This window comes from Coregonus clupeaformis, chromosome 24 (assembly GCF_020615455.1).
Source record: "Coregonus clupeaformis isolate EN_2021a chromosome 24, ASM2061545v1, whole genome shotgun sequence".
Taxonomy (NCBI): domain Eukaryota; kingdom Metazoa; phylum Chordata; class Actinopteri; order Salmoniformes; family Salmonidae; genus Coregonus; species Coregonus clupeaformis.
Genome location: NC_059215.1, coordinates 5,228,602 through 5,253,489, shown reverse-complemented (window position 1 = coordinate 5,253,489; position 24,888 = coordinate 5,228,602). Strand labels below are relative to the sequence as shown.

Genomic DNA, 24,888 nt, shown 5'->3' with positions numbered 1-24,888 from the left:
TCTGCCTACTACGTCAGTCACAGGGCCTGTCTGCCTACTACGTCAGTAACAGGGCTTGTCTGTCTACTACGTCAGTAACAGGGCCAGTCTGCCTACTACGTCAGTCACAGAGCCAGTCTGCCTACTAAGTCAGTAACAGAGCCTGTCTGCCTACTACGTCAGTCACAGGGCCTGTCTGCCTACTACGTCAGTCACAGGGCCTGTCTGCCTACTACGTCAGAAACAGGGCCTGTCTGTCTACTACGTCAGTAACAGGGCCAGTCTGCCTACTACGTCAGTAACAGAGCCTGTCTGCCTACTACGTCAGTAACAGGGCCTGTCTGCCTACTACGTCAGTAACAGGGCTTGTCTGTCTACTATGTCAGTAAAAGGGCCTGTCTGCCTACTATTTCAGTAACAGGGCCTGTCTTTCTACTGTGTCAGACACAGGGCCTGTCTGCCTACTGCATCAGTAACAGGGCCTGTCTGCCTACTACGTCAGTAACAGGGCCTGTCTGCCTACTACGTCAGTAACAGGGCCTGTCTGCCTACTACGTCAGTAACAGGGCCTGTCTGTCTACTGCATCAGTAAAAGGGCCTGTCTGCCTACTACGTCAGTAACAGGGCCTGTCTGCCTACTACGTCAGTAACAGTGCCTGTCTGCCTACTACGTCATTCACAGGGCCTGTCTGCCTACTACGTCAGTCACGGGGCCTGTCTGCCTACTATATCATTCACAGGGCCTGTCTGCCTACTACGTCAGTCACAGGGCCTGTCTACCTACTACGTCAGAAACAGGGCCTGTCTGCCTACTACGCCAGTAACAGGGCCTGTCTGCCTACTACTTCAGTAACAGGGCCTGTCTGTCTACTGCGTCAGTAACAGGGCCCGTCTGCCTACTACGTCAGTCACAGGGCCTGTCTGCCTACTACGTCAGTCACAGGGCCTGTCTGCCTACTATGTCAGTAACAGGGCCTGTCTTTCTACTACGTCCAGTAACAGGGCCAGTTTGCCTACTACGTCAGTAACAGAGGCTGTCTGCCTACTACGTCAGTAACAGGGCCTTTCTGCCTACTACGTCAGTAACAGGGCCTGTCTGCCTACTACGTCAGTAACAGGGCCTGTCTGTCTACTGCGTCAGTAACAGGGCCTGTCTGCCTACTACGTCAGTCACAGGGCCTGTCTGCCTACTACGTCAGTCACAGGGCCTGTCTGCCTACTATGTCAGTAACAGGGCCTGTCTGTCTACTACGTCAGTAACAGGGCCAGTCTGCCTACTATGTCAGTAACAGAGCCTGTCTGCCTACTACGTCAGTAACAGGGCTTGTCTGTCTACTATGTCAGTAAATGGGCCTGTCTGCCAACTATTTCAGTGACAGGGCCTGTCTGCCTACTGTGTCAGTCACAGGGCCTGTCTGCCTACTGCATCAGCAACAGGGCCTGTCTGCCTACTACGTCAGTAACAGGGCCTGTCTGTCTACTGCATCAGTAACAGGGCCTGTCTGCCTATTATGTCAGTAACAGGGCCTGTCTGCCTACTACGTCAGTAACAGGGCCTGTCTGCCTACTATGTCAGTAACAGGGCCTGTCTGCCTCACTACGTCAGTAACAGGGCCTGTCTGTCTACTGCATCAGTAACAGGGCCTGTCTGCCTACTACGTCAGTAACAGGGCCTGTCTGTCTACTGCATCAGTAACAGGGCCTGTCTGCCTACTACGTCAGTCACATGGCCTGTCTGTCTACTGCATCAGTAACAGGGCCTGTCTGCCTACTACGTCAGTAACAGGGCCTGTATGTCTACTGCATCAGTAACAGGGCCTTTCTGCCTACTACGTCAGTAACAGGGCCTGTCTGCCTACTACGTCAGTAACAGGGCCTGTCTGTCTACTGCGTCAGTAACAGGGCCTGTCTGCCTACTACGTCAGTCACAGGGCCTGTCTGCCTACTACGTCAGTCACAGGGCCTGTCTGCCTACTACGTCAGTAACAGGGCCTGTCTGTCTACTACGTCAGTAACAGGGCCAGTCTGCCTACTATGTCAGTAACAGAGCCTGTCTGCCTCACTACGTCAGTAACAGGGCTTGTCTGTCTACTATGTCAGTAAATGGGCCTGTCTGCCAACTATTTCAGTGACAGGGCCTGTCTGCCTACTGTGTCAGTCACAGGGCCTGTCTGCCTACTGCATCAGTAACAGGGCCTGTCTGCCTACTACGTCAGTAACAGGGCCTGTCTGCCTACTATGTCAGTAACAGGGCCTGTCTGCCTACTACGTCAGTAACAGGGCCTGTCTGCCTACTACTTCAGTAACAGGGCCTGTCTGTCTACTGCGTCAGTAACAGGGCCCGTCTGCCTACTACGTCAGTCACAGGGCCTGTCTGCCTACTACGTCAGTCACAGGGCCTGTCTGCCTACTATGTCAGTAACAGGGCCTGTCTTTCTACTACGTCAGTAACAGGGCCAGTTTGCCTACTACGTCAGTAACAGAGGCTGTCTGCCTACTACGTCAGTAACAGGGCCTTTCTGCCTACTACGTCAGTAACAGGGCCTGTCTGCCTACTACGTCAGTAACAGGGCCTGTCTGTCTACTGCGTCAGTAACAGGGCCTGTCTGCCTACTACGTCAGTCACAGGGCCTGTCTGCCTACTACGTCAGTCACAGGGCCTGTCTGCCTACTATGTCAGTAACAGGGCCTGTCTGTCTACTACGTCAGTAACAGGGCCAGTCTGCCTACTATGTCAGTAACAGAGCCTGTCTGCCTACTACGTCAGTAACAGGGCTTGTCTGTCTACTATGTCAGTAAATGGGCCTGTCTGCCAACTATTTCAGTGACAGGGCCTGTCTGCCTACTGTGTCAGTCACAGGGCCTGTCTGCCTACTGCATCAGTAACAGGGCCTGTCTGCCTACTACGTCAGTAACAGGGCCTGTCTGTCTACTGCATCAGTAACAGGGCCTGTCTGCCTATTATGTCAGTAACAGGGCCTGTCTGCCTACTACGTCAGTAACAGGGCCTGTCTGCCTACTACGTCAGTAACAGGGCCGGTCTGTCTACTACGTCAGTAACAGGGCCTGTCTGCCTACTACGTCAGTCACAGGGCCTGTCTGCCTACTACGTCAGTAACAGGGCCTGTCTGCCTACTGCGTCAGTAACAGGGCCTGTCTGTCTACTATGTCAGTAACAGGGCCTGTCTGCCTACTACGTCATAACAGGGCCTGTCTGCCTACTACGTCAGTAACAGGGCCTGTCTGCCTATTACTTCAGTAACAGGGCCTGTCTGCCTACTACGTCAGTCACAGGGCCTGTCTGCCTTCTACGTCAGTCACAGGGCCTGTCTGCCTACTACGTCAGCCACAGGGCCTGTCTGCCTACTACGTCAGTAACAGGGCCTGTCTGCCTACTACGTCAGTAACAGGGCCTGTCTGCCTACTACTTCAGTAACAGGGCCTGTCTGCCTACTACGTCAGTAACAGGGCCTGTCTCTCTACAATGTCAGTAACAGGGCCTGTCTGCCTACTACGTCAGTAACAGGGCCTGTCTGCCTACTACGTCAGTAACAGGGCCTGTCTATCTACTCACGTCAGTAACAGGGCCTGTCTGTCTACTACGTCAGTAACAGGGCCTTTCTGCCTACTACGTCAGTAACAGGGCCTGTCTGCCTACTACGTCAGTAACAGGGCCTGTCTGCCTACTACGTCAGTCACAGGGCCTGTCTGCCTACTATGTCAGTAACAGGGCCTGTCTTTCTACTACGTCAGTAACAGGGCCAGTCTGCCTACTACGTCAGTCACAGGGCCTGTCTGCCTACTACGTCAGTCACAGGGCCTGTCTGCCTACTACGTCAGTAACAGGGCTTGTCTGTCTACTACGTCAGTAACAGGGCCAGTCTGCCTACTACGTCAGTCACAGAGCCAGTCTGCCTACTAAGTCGGTAACAGAGCCTGTCTGCCTACTACGTCAGTCACAGGGCCTGTCTGCCTACTACGTCAGTCACAGGGCCTGTCTGCCTACTACGTCAGAAACAGGGCCTGTCTGTCTACTACGTCAGTAACAGGGCCAGTCTGCCTACTACGTCAGTAACAGAGCCTGTCTGCCTACTACGTCAGTAACAGGGCCTGTCTGCCTACTACGTCAGTAACAGGGCTTGTCTGTCTACTATGTCAGTAAAAGGGCCTGTCTGCCTACTATTTCAGTAACAGGGCCTGTCTTTCTACTGTGTCAGACACAGGGCCTGTCTGCCTACTGCATCAGTAACAGGGCCTGTCTGCCTACTACGTCAGTAACAGGGCCTGTCTGCCTACTACGTCAGTAACAGGGCCTGTCTGCCTACTACGTCAGTAACAGGGCCTGTCTGTCTACTGCATCAGTAACAGGGCCTGTCTGCCTACTACGTCAGTAACAGGGCCTGTCTGCCTACTACGTCAGTAACAGTGCCTGTCTGCCTACTACGTCATTCACAGGGCCTGTCTGCCTACTATGTCAGTCACGGGGCCTGTCTGCCTACTATATCATTCACAGGGCCTGTCTGCCTACTACGTCAGTCACAGGGCCTGTCTACCTACTACGTCAGAAACAGGGCCTGTCTGCCTACTACGTCAGTAACAGGGCCTGTCTGCCTACTACTTCAGTAACAGGGCCTGTCTGTCTACTGCGTCAGTAACAGGGCCCGTCTGCCTACTACGTCAGTCACAGGGCCTGTCTGCCTACTACGTCAGTCACAGGGCCTGTCTGCCTACTATGTCAGTAACAGGGCCTGTCTTTCTACTACGTCAGTAACAGGGCCAGTTTGCCTACTACGTCAGTAACAGAGGCTGTCTGCCTACTACGTCAGTAACAGGGCCTTTCTGCCTACTACGTCAGTAACAGGGCCTGTCTGCCTACTACGTCAGTAACAGGGCCTGTCTGTCTACTGCGTCAGTAACAGGGCCTGTCTGCCTACTACGTCAGTCACAGGGCCTGTCTGCCTACTACGTCAGTCACAGGGCCTGTCTGCCTACTATGTCAGTAACAGGGCCTGTCTGTCTACTCACGTCAGTAACAGGGCCAGTCTGCCTACTATGTCAGTAACAGAGCCTGTCTGCCTACTACGTCAGTAACAGGGCTTGTCTGTCTACTATGTCAGTAAATGGGCCTGTCTGCCAACTATTTCAGTGACAGGGCCTGTCTGCCTACTGTGTCAGTCACAGGGCCTGTCTGCCTACTGCATCAGTAACAGGGCCTGTCTGCCTACTACGTCAGTAACAGGGCCTGTCTGTCTACTGCATCAGTAACAGGGCCTGTCTGCCTATTATGTCAGTAACAGGGCCTGTCTGCCTACTACGTCAGTAACAGGGCCTGTCTGCCTACTATGTCAGTAACAGGGCCTGTCTGCCTACTACGTCAGTAACAGGGCCTGTCTGTCTACTGCATCAGTAACAGGGCCTGTCTGCCTACTACGTCAGTAACAGGGCCTGTCTGTCTACTGCATCAGTAACAGGGCCTGTCTGCCTACTACGTCAGTCACAGGGCCTGTCTGTCTACTGCATCAGTAACAGGGCCTGTCTGCCTACTACGTCAGTAACAGGGCCTGTCTGTCTACTGCATCAGTAACAGGGCCTTTCTGCCTACTACGTCAGTAACAGGGCCTGTCTGCCTACTACGTCAGTAACAGGGCCTGTCTGTCTACTGCGTCAGTAACAGGGCCTGTCTGCCTACTACGTCAGTCACAGGGCCTGTCTGCCTACTATGTCAGTAACAGGGCCTGTCTTTCTACTACGTCAGTAACAGGGCCAGTTTGCCTACTACGTCAGTAACAGAGGCTGTCTGCCTACTACGTCAGTAACAGGGCCTTTCTGCCTACTACGTCAGTAACAGGGCCTGTCTGCCTACTACGTCAGTAACAGGGCCTGTCTGTCTACTGCGTCAGTAACAGGGCCTGTCTGCCTACTACGTCAGTCACAGGGCCTGTCTGCCTACTCACGTCAGTCACAGGGCCTGTCTGCCTACTATGTCAGTAACAGGGCCTGTCTGTCTACTACGTCAGTAACAGGGCCAGTCTGCCTACTATGTCAGTAACAGAGCCTGTCTGCCTACTACGCCAGTAACAGGGCTTGTCTGTCTACTATGTCAGTAAATGGGCCTGTCTGCCAACTATTTCAGTGACAGGGCCTGTCTGCCTACTGTGTCAGTCACAGGGCCTGTCTGCCTACTGCATCAGTAACAGGGCCTGTCTGCCTACTACGTCAGTAACAGGGCCTGTCTGTCTACTGCATCAGTAACAGGGCCTGTCTGCCTATTATGTCAGTAACAGGGCCTGTCTGCCTACTACGTCAGTAACAGGGCCTGTCTGCCTACTACGTCAGTAACAGGGCCGGTCTGTCTACTACGTCAGTAACAGGGCCTGTCTGCCTACTACGTCAGTCACAGGGCCTGTCTGCCTACTACGTCAGTAACAGGGCCTGTCTGCCTACTGCGTCAGTAACAGGGCCTGTCTGTCTACTATGTCAGTAACAGGGCCTGTCTGCCTACTACGTCATAACAGGGCCTGTCTGCCTACTACGTCAGTAACAGGGCCTGTCTGCCTATTACTTCAGTAACAGGGCCTGTCTGCCTACTACGTCAGTCACAGGGCCTGTCTGCCTTCTACGTCAGTCACAGGGCCTGTCTGCCTACTACGTCAGCCACAGGGCCTGTCTGCCTACTACGTCAGTAACAGGGCCTGTCTGCCTACTACGTCAGTAACAGGGCCTGTCTGCCTACTACTTCAGTAACAGGGCCTGTCTGCCTACTACGTCAGTAACAGGGCCTGTCTCTCTACAATGTCAGTAACAGGGCCTGTCTGCCTACTACGTCAGTAACAGGGCCTGTCTGCCTACTACGTCAGTAACAGGGCCTGTCTATCTACTACGTCAGTAACAGGGCCTGTCTGTCTACTACGTCAGTAACAGGGCCTTTCTGCCTACTACGTCAGTAACAGGGCCTGTCTGCCTACTACGTCAGTAACAGGGCCTGTCTGCCTACTACGTCAGTCACAGGGCCTGTCTGCCTACTATGTCAGTAACAGGGCCTGTCTTTCTACTACGTCAGTACCCGGGCCAGTCTGCCTACTACGCCAGTCACAGGGCCTGTCTGCCTACTACGTCAGTCACAGGGCCTGTCTGCCTACTACGTCAGTAACAGGGCTTGTCTGTCTACTACGTCAGTAACAGGGCCAGTCTGCCTACTACGTCAGTCACAGAGCCAGTCTGCCTACTAAGTCAGTAACAGAGCCTGTCTGCCTACTACGTCAGTCACAGGGCCTGTCTGCCTACTACGTCAGTCACAGGGCCTGTCTGCCTACTACGTCAGAAACAGGGCCTGTCTGTCTACTACGTCAGTAACAGGGCCAGTCTGCCTACTACGTCAGTAACAGAGCCTGTCTGCCTACTACGTCAGTAACAGGGCCTGTCTGCCTACTACGTCAGTAACAGGGCTTGTCTGTCTACTATGTCAGTAAAAGGGCCTGTCTGCCTACTATTTCAGTAACAGGGCCTGTCTTTCTACTGTGTCAGACACAGGGCCTGTCTGCCTACTGCATCAGTAACAGGGCCTGTCTGCCTACTACGTCAGTAACAGGGCCTGTCTGCCTACTACGTCAGTAACAGGGCCTGTCTGCCTACTACGTCAGTAACAGGGCCTGTCTGTCTACTGCATCAGTAACAGGGCCTGTCTGCCTACTACGTCAGTAACAGGGCCTGTCTGCCTACTACGTCAGTAACAGTGCCTGTCTGCCTACTACGTCATTCACAGGGCCTGTCTGCCTACTATGTCAGTCACGGGGCCTGTCTGCCTACTATATCATTCACAGGGCCTGTCTGCCTACTACGTCAGTCACAGGGCCTGTCTACCTACTACGTCAGAAACAGGGCCTGTCTGCCTACTACGTCAGTAACAGGGCCTGTCTGCCTACTACTTCAGTAACAGGGCCTGTCTGTCTACTGCGTCAGTAACAGGGCCCGTCTGCCTACTACGTCAGTCACAGGGCCTGTCTGCCTACTACGTCAGTCACAGGGCCTGTCTGCCTACTATGTCAGTAACAGGGCCTGTCTTTCTACTACGTCAGTAACAGGGCCAGTTTGCCTACTACGTCAGTAACAGAGGCTGTCTGCCTACTACGTCAGTAACAGGGCCTTTCTGCCTACTACGTCAGTAACAGGGCCTGTCTGCCTACTACGTCAGTAACAGGGCCTGTCTGTCTACTGCGTCAGTAACAGGGCCTGTCTGCCTACTACGTCAGTCACAGGGCCTGTCTGCCTACTACGTCAGTCACAGGGCCTGTCTGCCTACTATGTCAGTAACAGGGCCTGTCTGTCTACTACGTCAGTAACAGGGCCAGTCTGCCTACTATGTCAGTAACAGAGCCTGTCTGCCTACTACGTCAGTAACAGGGCTTGTCTGTCTACTATGTCAGTAAATGGGCCTGTCTGCCAACTATTTCAGTGACAGGGCCTGTCTGCCTACTGTGTCAGTCACAGGGCCTGTCTGCCTACTGCATCAGTAACAGGGCCTGTCTGCCTACTACGTCAGTAACAGGGCCTGTCTGTCTACTGCATCAGTAACAGGGCCTGTCTGCCTATTATGTCAGTAACAGGGCCTGTCTGCCTACTACGTCAGTAACAGGGCCTGTCTGCCTACTATGTCAGTAACAGGGCCTGTCTGCCTACTACGTCAGTAACAGGGCCTGTCTGTCTACTGCATCAGTAACAGGGCCTGTCTGCCTACTACGTCAGTAACAGGGCCTGTCTGTCTACTGCATCAGTAACAGGGCCTGTCTGCCTACTACGTCAGTCACAGGGCCTGTCTGTCTACTGCATCAGTAACAGGGCCTGTCTGCCTACTACGTCAGTAACAGGGCCTGTCTGTCTACTGCATCAGTAACAGGGCCTTTCTGCCTACTACGTCAGTAACAGGGCCTGTCTGCCTACTACGTCAGTAACAGGGCCTGTCTGTCTACTGCGTCAGTAACAGGGCCTGTCTGCCTACTACGTCAGTCACAGGGCCTGTCTGCCTACTACGTCAGTCACAGGGCCTGTCTGCCTACTATGTCAGTAACAGGGCCTGTCTGTCTACTACGTCAGTAACAGGGCCAGTCTGCCTACTATGTCAGTAACAGAGCCTGTCTGCCTACTACGTCAGTAACAGGGCTTGTCTGTCTACTATGTCAGTAAATGGGCCTGTCTGCCAACTATTTCAGTGACAGGGCCTGTCTGCCTACTGTGTCAGTCACAGGGCCTGTCTGCCTACTGCATCAGTAACAGGGCCTGTCTGCCTACTACGTCAGTAACAGGGCCTGTCTGCCTACTATGTCAGTAACAGGGCCTGTCTGCCTACTACGTCAGTAACAGGGCCTGTCTGCCTACTACTTCAGTAACAGGGCCTGTCTGTCTACTGCGTCAGTAACAGGGCCCGTCTGCCTACTACGTCAGTCACAGGGCCTGTCTGCCTACTACGTCAGTCACAGGGCCTGTCTGCCTACTATGTCAGTAACAGGGCCTGTCTTTCTACTACGTCAGTAACAGGGCCAGTTTGCCTACTACGTCAGTAACAGAGGCTGTCTGCCTACTACGTCAGTAACAGGGCCTTTCTGCCTACTACGTCAGTAACAGGGCCTGTCTGCCTACTACGTCAGTAACAGGGCCTGTCTGTCTACTGCGTCAGTAACAGGGCCTGTCTGCCTACTACGTCAGTCACAGGGCCTGTCTGCCTACTACGTCAGTCACAGGGCCTGTCTGCCTACTATGTCAGTAACAGGGCCTGTCTGTCTACTACGTCAGTAACAGGGCCAGTCTGCCTACTATGTCAGTAACAGAGCCTGTCTGCCTACTACGTCAGTAACAGGGCTTGTCTGTCTACTATGTCAGTAAATGGGCCTGTCTGCCAACTATTTCAGTGACAGGGCCTGTCTGCCTACTGTGTCAGTCACAGGGCCTGTCTGCCTACTGCATCAGTAACAGGGCCTGTCTGCCTACTACGTCAGTAACAGGGCCTGTCTGTCTACTGCATCAGTAACAGGGCCTGTCTGCCTATTATGTCAGTAACAGGGCCTGTCTGCCTACTACGTCAGTAACAGGGCCTGTCTGCCTACTATGTCAGTAACAGGGCCTGTCTGCCTACTACGTCAGTAACAGGGCCTGTCTGTCTACTGCATCAGTAACAGGGCCTGTCTGCCTACTACGTCAGTAACAGGGCCTGTCTGTCTACTGCATCAGTAACAGGGCCTGTCTGCCTACTACGTCAGTCACAGGGCCTGTCTGTCTACTGCATCAGTAACAGGGCCTGTCTGCCTACTACGTCAGTAACAGGGCCTGTCTGTCTACTGCATCAGTAACAGGGCCTTTCTGCCTACTACGTCAGTAACAGGGCCTGTCTGCCTACTACGTCAGTAACAGGGCCTGTCTGTCTACTGCGTCAGTAACAGGGCCTGTCTGCCTACTACGTCAGTCACAGGGCCTGTCTGCCTACTACGTCAGTCACAGGGCCTGTCTGCCTACTATGTCAGTAACAGGGCCTGTCTGTCTACTACGTCAGTAACAGGGCCAGTCTGCCTACTATGTCAGTAACAGAGCCTGTCTGCCTACTACGTCAGTAACAGGGCTTGTCTGTCTACTATGTCAGTAAATGGGCCTGTCTGCCAACTATTTCAGTGACAGGGCCTGTCTGCCTACTGTGTCAGTCACAGGGCCTGTCTGCCTACTGCATCAGTAACAGGGCCTGTCTGCCTACTACGTCAGTAACAGGGCCTGTCTGTCTACTGCATCAGTAACAGGGCCTGTCTGCCTATTATGTCAGTAACAGGGCCTGTCTGCCTACTACGTCAGTAACAGGGCCTGTCTGCCTACTATGTCAGTAACAGGGCCTGTCTGCCTACTACGTCAGTAACAGGGCCTGTCTGTCTACTGCATCAGTAACAGGGCCTGTCTGCCTACTACGTCAGTAACAGGGCCTGTCTGTCTACTGCATCAGTAACAGGGCCTGTCTGCCTACTACGTCAGTCACAGGGCCTGTCTGTCTACTGCATCAGTAACAGGGCCTGTCTGCCTACTACGTCAGTAACAGGGCCTGTCTGTCTACTGCATCAGTAACAGGGCCTGTCTGCCTACTACGTCAGTAACAGGGCCTGTCTGTCTACTGCATCAGTAACAGGGCCTGTCTGCCTACTACGTCAGTAACAGGGCTTGTCTGTCTACTATGTCAGTAAATGGGCCTGTCTGCCAACTATTTCAGTGACAGGGCCTGTCTGCCTACTGTGTCAGTCACAGGGCCTGTCTGCCTACTGCATCAGTAACAGGGCCTGTCTGCCTACTACGTCAGTAACAGGGCCTGTCTGTCTACTGCATCAGTAACAGGGCCTGTCTGCCTATTATGTCAGTAACAGGGCCTGTCTGCCTACTACGTCAGTAACAGGGCCTGTCTGCCTACTATGTCAGTAACAGGGCCTGTCTGCCTACTACGTCCAGTAACAGGGCCTGTCTGTCTACTGCATCAGTAACAGGGCCTGTCTGCCTACTACGTCAGTAACAGGGCCTGTCTGTCTACTGCATCAGTAACAGGGCCTGTCTGCCTACTACGTCAGTCACAGGGCCTGTCTGTCTACTGCATCAGTAACAGGGCCTGTCTGCCTACTACGTCAGTAACAGGGCCTGTCTGTCTACTGCATCAGTAACAGGGCCTGTCTGCCTACTACGTCAGTAACAGGGCCTGTCTGTCTACTGCATCAGTAACAGGGCCTGTCTGCCTACTACGTCAGTAACAGGGCCTGTCTGCCTACTGCATCAGTAACAGGGCCTGTCTGCCTACTACGTCAGTCACAGGGCCTGTCTGCCTACTACGTCAGTAACAGGGCCTGTCTGCCTACTACGTCAGTAACAGGGCCTGTCTGTCTACTGCATCAGTAACAGGGCCTGTCTGCCTACTACGTCAGTAACAGGGCCTGTCTGTCTACTGCATCAGTAACAGGGCCTGTCTGCCTACTACGTCAGTAACAGGGCCTGTCTGTCTACTGCATCAGTAACAGGGCCAGTCTGCCTACCACGTCAGTAACAGGGCCTGTCTGCCTACTACGTCACTCAGTACGCACACACACATACACACACACACACACACACACGCACGCACGCACGCACGCACGCACGCACGCACGCACGCACGCACACACACACACACACACACACACACACACACACACACACACACACACACACACATACACACACACACACACACACACACACACAAACAAACTGCTATGTCACACACACACACACACACTACCGGGGTGATGCTGTTAGAGCTTGTAAAACCAAATGCTCTGTCAGTTGGCCAAGTACCATGGTAACGCTAGGACTGGTGAAATACCATAGTAACACAGACAGCACGATAGTAACGCAGAGAATACCATAGTAACACAGAGAATACCATAGTAACACAGAGAATACCATAGTAACACAGAGAATACCATAGTAACACAGATAATACCATAGTAACACAGACAGCACCATAGTAACACAGAGAATACCATAGTAACACAGATAATACCATAGTAAAACAGAGAATACCATAGTAACACAGAGAATACCATAGTAACACAGACAGCACCATAGTAACACAGAGAATACCATAGTAACACAGAGAATACCATAGTAACACAGAGAATACCATAGTAACACAGAGAATACCATAGTAACACAGAGAATACCATAGTAACACAGAGAATACCATAGTAACACAGAGAATACCATAGTAACACAGATAATACCATAGTAAAACAGAGAATACCATAGTAACACAGATAATACCATAGTAACACAGAGAATACCATAGTAACACAGAGAATACCATAGTAACACAGATAATACCATAGTAACACAGAGAATACCATAGTAACACAGAGAATACCATAGTAACACAGAGAATACCATAGTAACACAGACAGCACCATAGTAACACAGACAGCACCATAGTAACACAGACAACACCATAGTAACACAGACAACACCATAGTAACGGGCTGATGGAGAGAATGATTACAATCTTTTTATCGGATCAAATTTGAACGAAGCACTCAGAGCGATTATAATCTCCTGGGGTGGCACGGCATGGTGTGTGTGGCAGGGCAATGGCATATATAATACAAATGCTGCTGCCTTCACACTGGATAACCGCCAGGACACAGAATTAGACATTTGACAGAAAAATTATACTCATAACATGGGTCTTATGCACATTCAACCCCTCCAAATTCATTTTACAACATGGTTGTGACTCCAGTCCTGACGGAATAGATGGAACCAATGTTCAGCTGATCTCAGTCCCAGATGTAACCAATGTTCAGCTGATCTCAGTCCCAGATGGAACCAATGTTCAGCTGATCTCAGTCCCAGATGGAACCAATGTTCAGCTGATCTCAGTCCCAGATGGAACCAATGTTCAGCTGATCTCAGTCCCAGATGGAACCAATGTTCAGCTGATCTCAGTCCCAGATGGAACCAATGTTCAGCTGATCTCAGTCCCTGATGGGACCATTTTGCCATACTGCATCTCGACTGGGTAAAAGTGGTTGTAAAACAGTAACCTCTCTCTTCTGGTAAAGTAAGGAATAAGAGTCATTCTCCTCACATACATGTCCTTTCCACAATACTGAGCCAAGCCAAGCCAGACCAAGCTGTACTGAGCCAAGCCAAGCCAGACCAAGCTGTACTGAGCCAAGCCAAGCCAGACCAAGCTGTACTGAGCCAAGCCAAGCCAGACCAAGCTGTACTGAGCCAAGCCAAGCCAGACCAAGCTGTACTGAGCCAAGCCAAGCCAGACCAAGCTGTACTGAGCCAAGCCAAGCCAGACCAAGCTGTACTGAGCCATGCCATGCCAGACCAAGCTGTACTAAGCCAAGCCAAGCCAGACCAAGCTGTACTGAGCCAAGCCAAGCCAGACCAAGCTGTACTGAGCCAAGCCAAGCCAGACCAAGCTGTACTGAGCCAAGCCAAGCCAGACCAAGCTGTACTGAGCTGGCCCTGTTACACACCATAGTTGAAAATGTGCTTGAAAGGAGAATGGAAGCACAGCATGGTCTGGTGAAATGGGTTAGTACATATTGTCCACACAAGGAACCATGTGATCTACTAAACAGTACTGATCTACTGGCATCCAGGGACCAGAAATTGGCCTGGGCATTTCCAAAACACTGGCCCATTTTTTCCCTCAAGGCCCCCACAGCAGCCTACGTTTTCCTCCAGGCCCCCATCATTAGCCAAATAATGATCATTTTGAGCAACAACAAAAAACTATTTAGACAACCCAATGGGCTAAAAATGGATCAGCCCATCTGGCATTTGCCTGAACTGTCCTATGGCCAGTCCACCCCTGCTGGCATCAGTGACATGGCAGCACCTGAGACCTCTCTACCTATCTATCTGTCTATCTATCTATCTACCTACCTACCTACCTACCTAGTTTCACGTTTTTAATGTCACATGCACCAGTACAGTGAAATGCCTTTCTTGCAGCTCTAACCCCAACAATGCAGTAATCAATAACAATGTAATATTAAAATAACAAGGTAGAACAAAAACACACAAGATATATATAAGAAGAACATGATAAAGTAAGTAAGCATATTATATACAGGGTCCGTTCCAGTAACTACCTACCTTCCTTCCTACCTACCTTCCTTCCTTCCTTCCTTCCTTCCTTCCTTCCTTCCTAGTGCTAGAGCCATATATTTTGAGAGTTGGGGTATTGAATGTCTGACTGACTGACTAGCTGGCTGACTGACTAACTAACTGGCTGACTGGTTGACTAGCTGGCTGACTGACTAACTAACTGGCTGACTGGTTGACTGGTTGGCATTGAGGTTTCCTCATTATAATGCATCTAGATGACACTACAACATTCTATGGCAGACATGTTAGCTCCCATTAACATTACATTGGGAATATTTCACAATGCCATTGTTATGTAACTGAATGTCTAGAATTAGAAAAATATTTACAATTCTAAAAGTTGGCCTAATTCTTTAAATATAGGGCTCTGGTCAGGACTCTTTGTCAGATATCGGTCAGCACCTCATCCCTCCCTCCCTCCCTCCCTCCCTCCCTCCCTCCCTCCCTCGTGCCACACAGTCTGATGGTTACATAAGACCAGGGTTACAGAGGGAAAACCCTTCTCTTTGTAAAACAACAGATGTGGGAAACTCACTGTTGGAATCAGGCCTGTCCTTCCATCCTTCCATCCTTCCATCCATCCATCCATCCATCCCTCCATCCATCCATCCATCCATCCATCCATCCATCCATCCATCCATCCCTCCATCCCTCCATCCATCCATCCATCCATCCCTCCATCCATCCATCCATCCATCCCTCCATCCATCCATCCATCCATCCTTCCATCCATCCATCCATCCCTCCATCCATCCCTCCATCCATCCATCCATCCATCCATCCCTCCATCCATCCATCCATCCATCCATCCATCCTTCCATCCATCCATCCATCCATCCATCCATCCATCCATCCATCCATCCCTCCATCCATCCCTCCATCCCTCCATCCATCCATCCCTCCATCCATCCCTCCATCCATCCCTCCATCCATCCATCCCTCCATCCATCCATCCATCCCTCCATCCATCCCTCCCTCCCTCCCTCCTCCCTCCATCCATCCATCCATCCATCCATCCATCCATCCATCCATCCATCCATCCATCCATCCATCCATCCATCCATCCATCCATCCATCCATCCCTCCCTCCCTCCATCCATCCATCCATCCATCCATCCATCCATCCCATCCATCCATCCATCCAAACCATCCATCCATCCATCCATCCATCCATCCATCCATCCATCCATCCAAACCCTCCATCCATCCATCCATCCATCCATCCATCCATCCATCCATCCATCCATCCATCCATCCATCCATCCATCCATCCATCCATCCATCCATCCATCCATCCATCCATCCCTCCCTCCCTCCCTCCTCCCGAGTGGCGCAGTGGTCTAAGGCACTGCATCGCAGTGCTAGCTGTGCCACTAGAGATCCTGGTTCGAATCCAGGCTCTGTCGTAGCCGGCCGCGACCGGGAGACCCATGGGGCGGCGCATAATTGGCCCTGCGTCGTCCAGGGTAGGGGAGGGAATGGCCGGCAGGGATGTAGCTCAGTTGGTAGAGCATGGCGTTTGCAACGCCGGGGTCGTGGGTTCAATTCCCACGGGGGGCCAGTATGAAAAATAAAATAATGTATGTCGCTAACTGTAAGTCGCTCTGGATAAGAGCGTCTGCTAAATGACTAAAATGTAAAAAATCCATGCATTCCCTCCATCCTTCCATCCATCCCTCCCTCCCTCCATCCATCCATCATGGTAATTAACTGTCCAGTTTGCCATCTGATCTATAACACAAACACTAAAGGTCTATGAATTCAATATACTGTCATTTCTATCTGCCCATTTATAAACATGCCTCACTTATCAAAAAGAACACAGAACGTTAAAGGAAATATTAACATTTTATTTCTAGGACAGAAAACAATTGCTGAGGACATCGCCGAAGAATCCTGCTATTGGCATTTTTCAGTTAGACCTTTTCTTGATTAGATTTAACAAAGATTCATATTCAAAGCATTCGAATTCAATTCCCCATTTCAGACTCATCGCAATAACTATTTTAGTGAGTAAAGCATACTAACACAGGGTGGTAAAGCTAGCTAGCGTTTCCCCCTTATTCACTAATGTAGCCTAGCTAGCTAGCAGCTGGCTAAGCCCCTGGCAATGTCAACACATTTTCCAACTCTATCAATACACGTTACAAAATCGTCATAAATCTCATTTCATTAACAATATTAACTATCTTACTATTTTAAGACTTACATTGTACTTTTGCACATTACAAACCTTTACCAACAGGACAAATTAAGAAACAGAAACATCATGACGTTCTTTCCATTTTGGCTACACAGAAAGAGAATGTGAGAGGTGCAAGTTCAGTGAAATGTCACTTCCTGGTGACCTCTCACTTCGTGAAAAGAATACTAATGAAAGATTTAGGTAACCTTTTTCTTCTCTATTTAATGACTCCAAAGTACTGAGTGCATTCAGAAAGTTTTCAGACCCCCTTGACTTTATTCACACGTTGTTATGTTACAGCCTTATTCTAAAATGGATTAAATAAAATATTTTTCACATCAAGCTACACACAATACCCTATAATGACAACGTGAAAACAGGTTTTTTAGAAAGTTTTGCTAATTTATTACAAATAAAAAACAGAAATACCTTATTTACATAAGTATTCAGACCCTTTGCTATGAGACTCGAAATTGAGCTCATGTGCATCCTGTTTCCATTGATCATCCTTGAGATGTAGCTCAACTGTAGCTCAGTTGGTAGAGCATGGGTTGTGGGTTCGATTCCCACGGGGGGCCAGTATGAAAAATGTATGCACTCACTAACTGTAAGTCGCTCTGGATAAGAGCCTCTGCTAAATGACTAAAATGTCAAATGTCAAAAATGTTTCTACATTTCTACATCTTCATTGGAGTCCACCTGTGGTAAATTCAATTGATTGGACATGATTTGGAAAGGCAAACACCTGTCTATATAAGGTCCCACAGTTGACAGTGCATGTCAGAGCAAAAACCAAGCCATGAGGTCAAAGGAATTGTCTGTAGAGCTCCGAGATAGGATTGTGTCGAGGCACAGATCTGGGGGAAGGGTACCAAAACATTTCTGCAGCATTGAAGGTCCCCAAGAACACAGTGGCCTTCATCATTCTTAAATGGAAGAAGTTTGGAACCACCAAGACTCTTCCTAGAGCTGGCCGCCCGGCCAAATTGAGCAATCGGGGGAGAAGGGCCTTGGTGACCAAGAACCCGATGGTCACTTTGACAGAGCTCCAGAGTTCCTCTGTGGAGATGGGAGAACCTTCCAGAAGGACAAGCATCTCTGCAGCACTCCACCGATCAGGCCTTTATGGTAGAATGGCCAAACGGAAGCCACTCCTCAGTAAAAGGCACATGACAGCCCGCTTGGAGTTTGCCAAAAGGCACCTAAAGACTCTCAGACCATGAGAAACAAGATTATCTGGTCTGATGAAACCAAGATTGAACTCTTTGGCCTGAATGCCAAGCGTCATGTCTGAAGGAAACCTGGCACCATCCCTAAGGTGAAGCATGGTGGTGGCAGTTTCATGCTGTGGGGATGTTTTTCAGCGGCAGGGAGACTAGTCAGGATCGAGGGAAAGATGAATGGAGCAAAGTACAGAGATCCTTGATGAAAACCTGCTCCAGAACACCCAGGAACTCAGACTGGGGTGAAGGTTCACCTTCCAACAGGACAACGACCCTAAGCACACAGCCAAGACAACGCAGGAGTGGCTTCGGGACAAGTCACTGAATGTCCTTAAGGATCCCTGCCAGAGCCCGGACTTGAACCAGATAAAACATCTCTGGAGAGACCTGAAAATAGCTGTGCAGCAACGCTCCCCATCCAACCTAACAGAGCTTGAGAGGATCTGCAGAGAAGAATGGGAGAAACTCTCCAAATACAAGTGTGTCAAGCTTGTAGCGTCATACCCAAGAAGACTTGAGGCTGTAATCGGTGCCAAAGGTGTTTCAACAAAGTACTGAGTAAAGTGTCTGAATACTACAAGTACCTATGATGAAAATTACAGGCCTCTATAATAAGAAGCCAGAAGGAAGCTGTCACCAGGAAGTGACATCATCTCATCTCTCCTCTGCACTCAAAATACAACAAGCAACCGGTCTCTCTCTGTTCATTTGACGTGTTTTAAAAAGTTTGTAATGTGGCAATGTAAATACAATGTTAATAGTGAAATAGTGGAATAACACTGTTAACTAAATGTTTCAAGAGTTTTATGACGACTAATGTGTTAACATTCTGTGTTGTGTCAGTACTCTTTTTGATAAGTGAGGCATGTTTATAAATGCTTTATGAATGGGAAAATACACTGAGTTTATCAGACATTAGGAACCCCCCCATATTGACTCCAATGTTTCCCACAGTTGTGTCAAGTTGGCTGGATGTCCTTTGGGTGGTGGACCATTCTTGATACACACGGGAAACTGTTGAGCGTGAAAAACCCAGCAGCGTTGCAGTTCTTGACACAAACCGGTGCGCCTGGCACCTACTACCACACCCCGATTCAAAGGCACTTAAATCCTTCTTTAACCTGTCTCCTTCCCCTTCATCTACACTGATTTAAGTGGATTTAACAAATGACATCAATAAGGGCTCATAGCTTTCACCTGGATTCACCTGGTCAGTCTATGTCATGGAAACAGCAGGTGTTCTTTAATGTATTGTACACTCAGTGTAGAAATGACAGTACATAGAATTAATATCGACCTTTAATGTTGGTCTTGTAGATCAGAGTTGCAAACTGCACAGCTAATTACCATGAAGTGCTTAGCTATAAATAGAATTTGACTTTACTTTGACTGCATATAATTCATACATAGACCCTTCATCTTTGCGTTATAGACCAGTACGACCAGTTTTACTGTGACGCGGAGGAGGGCTGTTAATGAGTTACCAAAGAGTTATGATATGACCCTCAACTACACCATTTGATCTGTAAAATGTACCCTGAGGATTCAACCCTGTGGAGATCTTCATGCACCATTGACCGGCCGGTGGGGGAAATAGGGCTGGTACAAGCTGTATATCCGGTGTGCAGAATAAGAAGGTAGGTCACGGGCCTGTACCGGCAGGTGAGGGAAATGGGGCTGGTACAGGTTATAAATCAGCATCATTTTCTAAACGTGGTTTGGCACAACCACTCTTAACACTTTTGAGAACAGCCGTAATGATGACACTAAGCCGTCGTTGTAATGATGCATCTATTGAGATACCTAGATATGAGCTCTTGCATAGCATGACATGAATGCGCTATAGATATGCTATGGATATTAACCTTTAATAATGCGTCTGGAACCTGTTATAACACACTCATGAAATGCTTATAGATGTGTAATGAATGCATTATGGATATGTAGTCAAAGTAAATCGTTACCCAAAATTCTGGTAACTTTCCCAAAAAATTCCATGTTTTTCCAGAAATCCTGGTTGGAGGATTCCGGATTTCCTGCTTAATCCCTCCTGATTCCGGGATTATTCTGTGTTGTTATGTGTTAATAACATTAAGACTACATTACCCATGCAGGGTTGTTGAGAGTATGGCTATACACAGTGATATTGCTAGCTGAAGTATCTTATTATTAAAAGTAGTTTAACCTAATTGTCATTCATCAAGCAAAAAACATAACATACTATGTTCCAATTCTGGAAAACCTGGGAATTTGGGGGATTTTTTACAAACCCCTACCTTTAGTTCTATCAGACTACTGCAACACCAGACCAGGCTAATGATCACCAACCGGTCAATCGCCATCGCATTCCTAGTGGATCGCCAAACAATTCCGCTCCGGTTGGCGGTAGGTGCACTTGTTTCAGCAGCCCTATGTAACGAGTGTCAGTGTAATGCGGTGGATCGAAGTCAGGCGCAGGACACAGAACTCGAAGAAACTGTACTTTACTGAAAATGAGTAAAGGAAAACAACACAGAAATACCTCCACACAGGAAGGAACTAACCCGCTCACCAACGACACACGAAAACGAAAAAACAACCACGCACAAAACACATTGGGAGCCACTGGGTTAAATAGGGAAGGCGGGATTACAATAATGGGCAACAGGTGTGTGACAATCAGACAACAGGTGAAACATAGAAACAGAGAACATAGATCGGCAGAATCCGTGACACCCTAGCACCGAGAAGGCAAAAGCATTCCCCATTTTTGAACCATTTCATGTGTCTGAAGGTAGAACTCTGCCTACCCGGCAGGCCCAGAGAGCAAATCAAGTGCACCTATAGGCCTACTGCTGGCCAATCAGATAGCTCAGATCACCGTGTCTGCACAGTCTCCTCGAGCCATAGGACTGTAAAAAAGAAACCTCGAACGCACAGCAAAGTTGATACTGTGAGATTTCAAAACTTTTAAAACTATGATTAGAGTGAGACTCAACGAATACAGCAAAGAAGACTGTGTCCCCCTTTTCTCAGCGGAGGGAGGGAGGGAGAGCAGAGGGAGGGTGAGGGGAGGGAGGGAGAGCGGAGGGACGGTGAGTCGGGTGAGAGGCAGCCTCAACGCTGCTCCCTCCCTCCCCTCCCTCCCCTCAGACTAACCATCAGATGCAGACCATCAGTCCAGTAAAAAATAAAAATACAAAAAAAAATATGCTCACTCACAAGTAATACAACAAATTATATATTACCAGTGTGATCATATAATTTTTTGAAATATATTTTCAAAATTGTCTGAGAAGAACATCATTGGCAGGGCAATTCAAGCGTAGCCAATATGCAGTCATAATGTATTGGGTCTATAGCCTACTGTACAAACCTCATTGCTACAGAACTGTTTTTAATTGGTTAATGTTGCATAAGCTTACGTTTTTTTAAGTCATGTTTTTTTTTAAATTTTATCTGAGTGGTAGATCTCAGCTTGCATTTTGACTCAGAAAGTGATCTTTATTCAGAAAAGGTTGGTCTAAAGAACATCTAATTATATCAGTGTCGTGCTCCCATTTGAGCATATTCCCCTGTCTGTTCTGCTAGCTAGGTCTCTGTCATTCCCCTGTCTGTCATGCTAGCTAGGTCTCTGTCATTCCCCTGTCTGTCATGCTAGCTAGGTCTCTGTCATTCCCCTGTCATGCTAGCTAGGTCTCTGTCATTCCCCTGTCATGCTAGCTAGGTCTCTGTCATTCCCCCTGTCTGTCATGCTAGCTAGGTCTCTGTCATTCCCCCTGTCTGTCATGCTAGCTAGGTCTCTGTCATTCCCCCTGTCTGTTATGCTAGCTAGGTCTCTGTCATTCCCCCTGTCTGTTATGCTAGTTAGGTCTCTGTCATTCCCCCTGTCTGTTATGCTAGCTAGGTCTCTGTCATTCCCCTGTCTGTTATGCTAGCTAGGTCTCTGTCATTCCCCTGTCTGTTATGCTAGCTAGGTCTCTGTCATTCACCTGTCTGTTATGCTAGCTAGGTCTCCGTCATTCCCCTGTCTGTTCTGCTAGCTAGGTCTCTGTCATTCCCCTGCCTGTCATGCTAGCTAGGTCTCTGTCATTCCCCTGCCTGTTATGCTAGCTAGGTCTCTGTCATTCCCCTGCCTGTCATGCTAGCTAGGTCTCTGTCATTCCCCTGCCTGTTATGCTAGCTAGGTCTCTGTCATTCCCCTGCCTGTCATGCTAGCTAGGTCTCTGTCATTCCCCTGCCTGTCATGCTAGCTAGGTCTCTGTCATTCCCCTGTCTGTTATGCTAGCTAGGTCTCTGTCATTCCCCTGCCTGTCATGCTAGCTAGGTCTCTGTCATTCCCCCTGTCTGTTATGCTAGTTAGGTCTCTGTCATTCCCCCTGTCTGCCATGATAGCTATGGTCCAAGCTAGGTTTGACATTTATAGCCATGTCACTTTCCCATTTGAGCATGTTCCTTGTCTGCCATGCTAGTTGTGTCTCTGACATCTACATATTTGTCCATGGCAAGCAGATGACAGATGCTACTGCTCCTTTATCCATAGAAATAGAATGACTAGAATGGGAGTCCCTATTCAAGTCATTGAGGCCATGATAGGTGGACCGGTGTCCAGGAGGAGGTACAGCAGGAAGTTTACTCATTAACCAAGGCACAATTCTCCTGTCTGTCATGCTAGGTGACAGATGTTAGCTACAGTCTTTATCAACCATCACCACTACACCATACAATACTGAGACAGTCTTCATCAACCATCACCATCACCACCGCACCATACAATACTGAGAAAGTCTTCATCAACCATCACCACTACACCATACAATACTGAGACAGTCTTCATCAACCATCACCATCACCACTACACCATACAATACTGAGACAGTCTTCATCAACCATCACCATCACCACTACACCATACAATACTGAGACAGTCTTCATCAACCATCACCATCACCACTACACCATACAACACTGAGACAGTCTTCATCAACCATCACCATCACCACTACACCATACAACACTGAGACAGTCTTCATCAACCATCACCACCACACAACACTGAGACAGCCACATTCACTGTATCAGCGGTTCATCATCGAAACATCATTGTGCAAATAATTTCAGATCTTATCCGTCTAACCATTATAGGCAGTGAAGATGTAAATATTATCTGTAAAATCCCAGGTTTGGAACAAGACGTCAATACTGTAACCGTCTGGCAGCCACTTCAACGTCTCCTCCATCAAAACATGTATGATATTGAGGTGGCACATGTCCCCACAGTTTAAAAATGGGCATTGACCCTTCTGAAGACAGAACCATGTGGGACTACCGTTAAAGCTGGAATCCTTCATGGTGAAAACTGCCATAGAACAACAAAGGAGTCACTCCAAACAACAAACACTGTTTTTTTGTACTGCAAAAAAAATTAAATAATGTTTAACAAGCTGCTCATCGCCATTTGAACGTTCCTCACCTTTCGTTTAGTCAACAAAAAAAAACACACAAAAAAAAACATTAACAAAAAGGGTGAAAAGTGTTTCCCCTGTAAACCAGCTGAGATAGATAGAACAGTCTAATGTTGTTACTCACCAGGTCGTGGTTGGTAGAGTTGGAGTCTTCCTCAGGGAAAGGCTTGGACACCCCCAGCGCTATACAGTTAGCAAAGATGGCTATCAGGATGAAGATGTCAAAGGGTCTGGAGGAGAGTGGTCATGGAAACAACAACAACAACAACAACAATCCGTATTTAAAATAAAAACGGATGTCCTGACTCTCTGTGGTCACTAAAGATCTCATCCCACTGGGCACAAACTGGTTGAAACAATGTTGTTTCAACGTAATTTTATCAACGTATTGCTATGTGGAAAATACATTGGATTTGAAAAAAGTCATCAACGTAAACTCTTTTTTTCAACCACAGGATTATGTATAAATATGTTGAATTTGTACCTTTCAAACAGCGTCAGACATTGAACGTTATATAATTTTATTCACCGTCAGAAATAAAAAAAACTATAGGCTGAGCATTACCTGCTACTGGAGAGCTAAACTAATGATGTGATGATGTGTTCTGACTCTATGTTGTGTTCTGACACTGTCTTGGTAAAATAGTGTTATTCTACCATTTATGTATTCAAATAGCTACAGTTTTCTTAAAAACTGAACATGTCTAATTCAGATAGAACCTCACGGCGGAAAACGTATTGACATTTCAGAGCCATATGGTTCTATTTGCAATTGCACCCCCCTAAAATGTTTTTATTTACAAATACAGTATCTCAGGACTTTAGTTATTTTTAAGGTGAGGACCTAATGGGTTATGAAAGAAGAATTCACTACGAAATAGTTCTGAGATCTGGGATGTGAAAATGTTGATGCTCAATATCTCAGAACGATGCTTTGTCGCAGATAAAACCTTATGGTCCCAAGGTCAAGATTTGGGTGACAACTTAACAAAAAATCTGACATTGTTTTTCCGTTGGAATTTGGTTGTGCTTTTAAATGGTTGAAAGCATAGTGATATCACATTGGGAATTCAACAAACTTTTGGCTGTCTTTTTGAGTGGGTGAATATAGGTTGTAATCTCATTGATCAACAGCTCAACCAGAGGAGGCTGGTGGGAGGAGCTATAGGAGGACAGGCTCATTGTAATGGCTGGAATGGGATAAATAGAATGGAGTCAAACCATTACAATGAGCCCGTCCTCCTATAGCTCTTCCCACCAGCCTCCTCTGGTTTTAACCACATATTACCCATCCCACTGGGCACACTACGTCATTTCAACGTGGATAATTGGGTAATATTTGGTTATTAACGTTAACCCCTGTGTCCAGTGTAAATACCATCATGGCCAC

At 48.6% G+C, this 24,888-nt stretch overlaps 1 protein-coding gene across 1 annotated transcript in view; it reads right to left on the bottom strand.

The window, feature by feature from the left end:
• The window catches only part of cacna1fb (calcium channel, voltage-dependent, L type, alpha 1F subunit), a 204,206-nt gene that overhangs the window by 164,460 nt on the left and 14,858 nt on the right, over positions 1 to 24,888 (bottom strand). Inside the window, exon 3 of the mRNA XM_041845927.1 lies at positions 23,623 to 23,728. Coding sequence (XP_041701861.1) covers positions 23,623 to 23,728 — 106 coding nt within the window. The remainder of the gene's footprint in view (positions 1 to 23,622; positions 23,729 to 24,888) is intronic.